At 45.4% G+C, this 4421-nt stretch overlaps 1 protein-coding gene across 1 annotated transcript; it reads right to left on the bottom strand.

Annotated features, from left to right (window-relative positions):
* Positions 1-281: 281 nt before the first annotated feature.
* LOC137230753 (lysine-specific demethylase 4D-like) lies at positions 282-3045 on the bottom strand. The gene has a single exon (XM_067750748.1). The coding sequence runs from the start codon at positions 2390-2392 to the stop codon at positions 827-829; it is 1566 nt and encodes a 521-aa protein (XP_067606849.1). The 5' UTR covers positions 2393-3045; the 3' UTR covers positions 282-826.
* Between the last annotated feature and the right edge of the window lie 1376 nt (positions 3046-4421).

Genomic DNA, 4421 nt, shown 5'->3' with positions numbered 1-4421 from the left:
GTGCCAGGTGATTTCCTCCAAGTCTCCCTTCAGGTAGGGCTGCAAACCAAATCCCCCAACACAGCCAGCCAGCTGGAACCCAACAATCAACCCCAAACTCACTCACCAACATCACACAAGGCAACAACCTCAGAAAAATAAGTTTTGCTTGAAATGTGTTGATATAATTATTAAGAAAAGTGCAAGAAAAGCGACCAACTCTCAGTTGACTGAATGAACAACACAAAATAAAGTCAGATTTTAATATTCCAGTTACCTTTAATATATTTAGTAAAGTCAGATTTTATCATTCTGGTTACCATACTGGCAGAGAACACATTTTAAATACATCGAAGACTCAGAAAGATTATCAATTATTATCTGAGTCTCTACTGACCTAACTGGTCACAAGGGCCTAGTTTGGCAAGAAAAGCGGGAAGGGAAGGGGGAAGAGGAAAAGGAGGGAGACTAGAGGCTAATCAAAGCCCAGGATTCTTTAGAAGTTGAGCAGCATCCAGAGCTGGCCCACGGGATGGGAGTCTGAGGTAGATTGGGCTCTGGCGACCTCAGCAGGACCTAGTTTCCAGAGACACTAGAGTGTCCAGTGCATGAATCCTCAGTTTGTGACACAGGAGTTAGCAGTGTCCAAAGATTCCAGGGTCTGGAAGGAAGAACAAACTTTGGCGAATTTGGTAAGCACCACGGACCCAGCAGGTCCAGCGGCAGCACAGGAGGGACTCATGCAAGACTAGTGACATTCAAATAGCCAATGCTCTGAAATGTCAATGCGACCAGTCTCAAAGGATCCCCACGCAAGAGCAGTGGGGTAGAAAGGCATCCCCTGGGCTTAGGGGGCAAGGCCACAACCACACCCAGAAGCCTTGGCGGGATGCTGGAGCCCTGGGCTCAGCGGATCAGCGTTGTCCGGCGACGGTGCATCCACAGGCAGGGGCTGAGCCTCTGGGTCCTGAGCAATGTCCAAGGAAAGCCTCCTCTTAGCCCTGGGGGGAGCAGTTGGCTCCTGAGTCCCCTGTTTCCAAGGACGACGACGAGGGCCACATCTTCCAGCTGGGTGGCGATCCGGGGCAGACGGACCTCGGGTCGGCGGCTGAGTCGGGCCGGGCTCCCCGGAGGTGCAGGTGGCCTCAGCCTCGAACTGGGCGGCCGAGCAAGAACCCCGGGCCGGCGAGGAGCGCCGGGACACAGCACTCACAGGCACTCGGTGGCGGGTCTCACCGTCCGCGGCTACAGGCCTATGGGGGCGCCGAGCGCGGCGTGGCTGGTGGTGCCTCAGGCCCAGAGCGGCTCCCCAGGGCGCGGGGACCTCCCTCCAGGCGTCCAGGCCCTGGCTGCTGAGCTCCGTGGGCTGCGTGTGGTCCACCACGGTCTGGTCCTGCCCGCGTTTCCACAGCTCGTAGCGCTCCGGTTGCAGGATGCGCACGAAGACGTCCATGGAGAAGGCGACACGGCCTTCCCCGCAGCTGCACTGCGACGCCACTTTGCCATAATCAATCCAGCGCGGGGAGGCGAAATTGATGGCTTCGGCGCAGTTGAAGCCGTGGTTGAAGCCAGAGTGGTAGCCATAGGGAAACGTCACCATGAACTCTCCAGCCTCCTGAGTGACCCGACCGAAGGGGATGCCGTTGTCCTTGAGGACCGTGGGCGAGATGAGAGCCACCTTGTGCCGCAGGAAGGCCTCACAGTCCCGCGAGCTGCCCGGGAAAAGCTCCCTGGCCAGGAGTTCCAGGCGCCGGCCGTGCTCCGGGGGCACCGCGTACCAAGTCTTGGGCTCCCCAAAGTGCAGGTAGTTGATGCTGTAAAGGTCCATGTCCTCCGTGTGCCAGGCAAAGGCAGTCTTCCACATGCCAAAGTAAAGGTAGGGGGTGTTGACGCCTTCGATGACCACTCCGCACTCCTGTTCCAGCAGGTCCTGAATGGTTCCCAGGTGTCCAAGGTTCCACTGCTTCGTGTTTTCATCGAATAAGGAGCCACTGACGTCAGCCCCATATACTGGTGAGCCATAGGGGCGTGTTTTCCAGTATTTTCGCTCCAGGTCTTTAAAATCCAAGTGTGGTGGAGTCCCATATTTTTCAGTCTTTGCTAAGTGGCGGTACTCACCCACGGTCATGGCCTTCTTATTTTTGTGGTATTGAGTAAACACTCCTGTTTGCCCAGAAATCACCTGCTGGAGGGGAGCGGCTATTAAGATGTCATCGATATCATCATAGGTCTCTCTGGCTTTCCAGTCCTTGGGTGGAATAACCTTGGCCAGGCCTGCTCGGTGTGCACCTTGGGATTCCATATAAGCAATGTATGTATCGAAATCATTAAACTCTTCTTTGGTTGGATGAAATACCATTATGCTACAACTTGGGTTCTGGGCCCAGTTGGACTTAGACTTCATAGCTTTCATTAATAAGCAAGAAACTCCCAAGTTTTTACTTATGTTCTGGATAGGTGAGGATGCTGGAAAACACAACTATTTCAAAAATGGGTTGGAGTATATCAGCAGGAACCCCCAGTAGACTTTAATGCAATGAGTTGATAATATTTCTTAGGCTTGCTGATTCTGCAGGGGACTCCACGCTGGGCAGAAGCCTTGCTCAGGACTGATGCTGGCTGAGCCTGCAAGTCTGTGATGTCCTTGGTCGACACTTGGCTCTGGCCTCTTGAGGTCTAGTGAATCACCCAGCCCTGGGTGGGTATCCCAAATGTCGTGTCTTCAGGTCAGTATTGAAAACAAAACCTAAGAAAAAATACAATAGAGACAGGTTTCAAACTAATGTTTGGAAATAGTTACTAGGGCAAAACACCACCATGGAATATAATTGCATATTCAAAGAAAGGCTAAAATTTCATAAGAGTGACAATACCATAAATGTTGTTGTGAACAGTGGAAATTCTTGTACTCTGGTAAGGAGAATGGGAATCATTACATTCACTTTGAAAAACTATTTAGACAGAATCCACTAAAACTGAACTTACCCACGTGCTTTGATTCATGCCTAGGATATGTGTGTGTCTGTGCAATGAAAGTCAAGTCCAAGAATGTTCAAAACAACATTATTTCAGTAGCCAAACACTGGAAACAATTCAAATGCCAGTCAACATTAGAATGGTTAAGTACACTATAGTGTATTCATACAATGGAATACAATACAGCAATGAAGATAAACAAGAACTACATGAAAATATAAGAATAATTCTATAAACAGAATACTGAGCAAAATTATCCAGACCCAAAAGAATACCTATTCTTTGCTTCCATTTATATAAAGAGAAAAAGGAGGCAACGTAATCTATGTTAGAAGTCAGAGTAGTGGTTACTTTTGTGAGAGAGACAGGTTGTGAGTGGGGGGTGTGAGGAAGTCTCTAGAATAATGTGAATATTCTATCCTGAAGGCAGGTGCTGGTTACACAGCCATCAGAATGGCTCACTGTCATAAATCATCAAGTTATGATGATTTTTACAAATTTCTGTGAAATAATTTTTTTAATTTATTTAAATTATTTAAATAAATTTTGAAATATAGTTTAGGGTTAAAAGCATTAAAGGAGACAGATATCTTTCATCATACCAAAAGGAAAAAGAAGGGTGATTGAAAATATATGAACTAAACATTCAATTGAAGAAGCTACAAAATAGAAGAAGAGAAAGAAGAGGTAGGAGTAAAACAATAACAAAGAATAAAGACAAAGTTAATGAAAGAAAACACATACAACACCAAACACTGATGACCAAAATTATTCTTGGAAGAAATTAATGATAGCAGTAAACCATGGGTATAACTGAGCCTAAGAAAGAAGGGGAAAATAATCCACTAGGAATGAAATAGTGCACAAAAGAATTTTTTAAATCTCAAAAGAGAATCTTAGGAGAAACTTGACAGCAAGATTTTCAAAAGATAAGAGAAAAGAATAATTTTCTGGAGAGGAAACATATCCAAAATGGATCCAAGAAACACCAGAAAGCTTGAATAATACCCCAGTATAAGAAGCTGGTTCAAAGTATGACCCCTGAAAGTCCAGGAGACACATCATTTTATATGTGAATCTAGAAAAGTTTCAAGAAACCGTTAACTCTTATTGTGCAAATTGTCTCAGAGTATGGAAAAAGTTGGAAAGCTACTCAGATGAAGATATTCTCATCTCTGATAGCAAAATGAAAAATAGGACAATAAAATATAAAGCTACAGGCCTTCTTTGTTTATAAGCATAGATGAAAACCAAAAATGGAACGTTTTCCAATGAAATACAGCAATATAATAAAAGAATAATACGTCATGACCAAATAGAATGGAAGGATTATTCAACATTGGAAAATTTAATGACATAATTCAGAATATTAACAAAGTAAATGAAAAATGCCATCATCTTATAGGTACCAAAAAAGCATTTGATGAAATGCAAAATCCATTCATGATTTTACAATTCTTACTTGC

Source organism: Pseudorca crassidens, chromosome 9, assembly GCF_039906515.1.
Source record: "Pseudorca crassidens isolate mPseCra1 chromosome 9, mPseCra1.hap1, whole genome shotgun sequence".
In the NCBI taxonomy this organism is placed as follows: Eukaryota; Metazoa; Chordata; class Mammalia; order Artiodactyla; family Delphinidae; genus Pseudorca; species Pseudorca crassidens.
The sequence above is the reverse complement of the archived record's forward strand: the minus strand, read 5'-3'. Positions and strand labels throughout refer to the sequence as shown.

Bases quoted from the DNA above. Each gene is read 5' to 3' on its own strand.
- LOC137230753 (XM_067750748.1), bottom strand. From the start codon at position 2,392: ATGAAAGCTATGAAGTCTAAGTCCAACTGGGCCCAGAACCCAAGTTGT.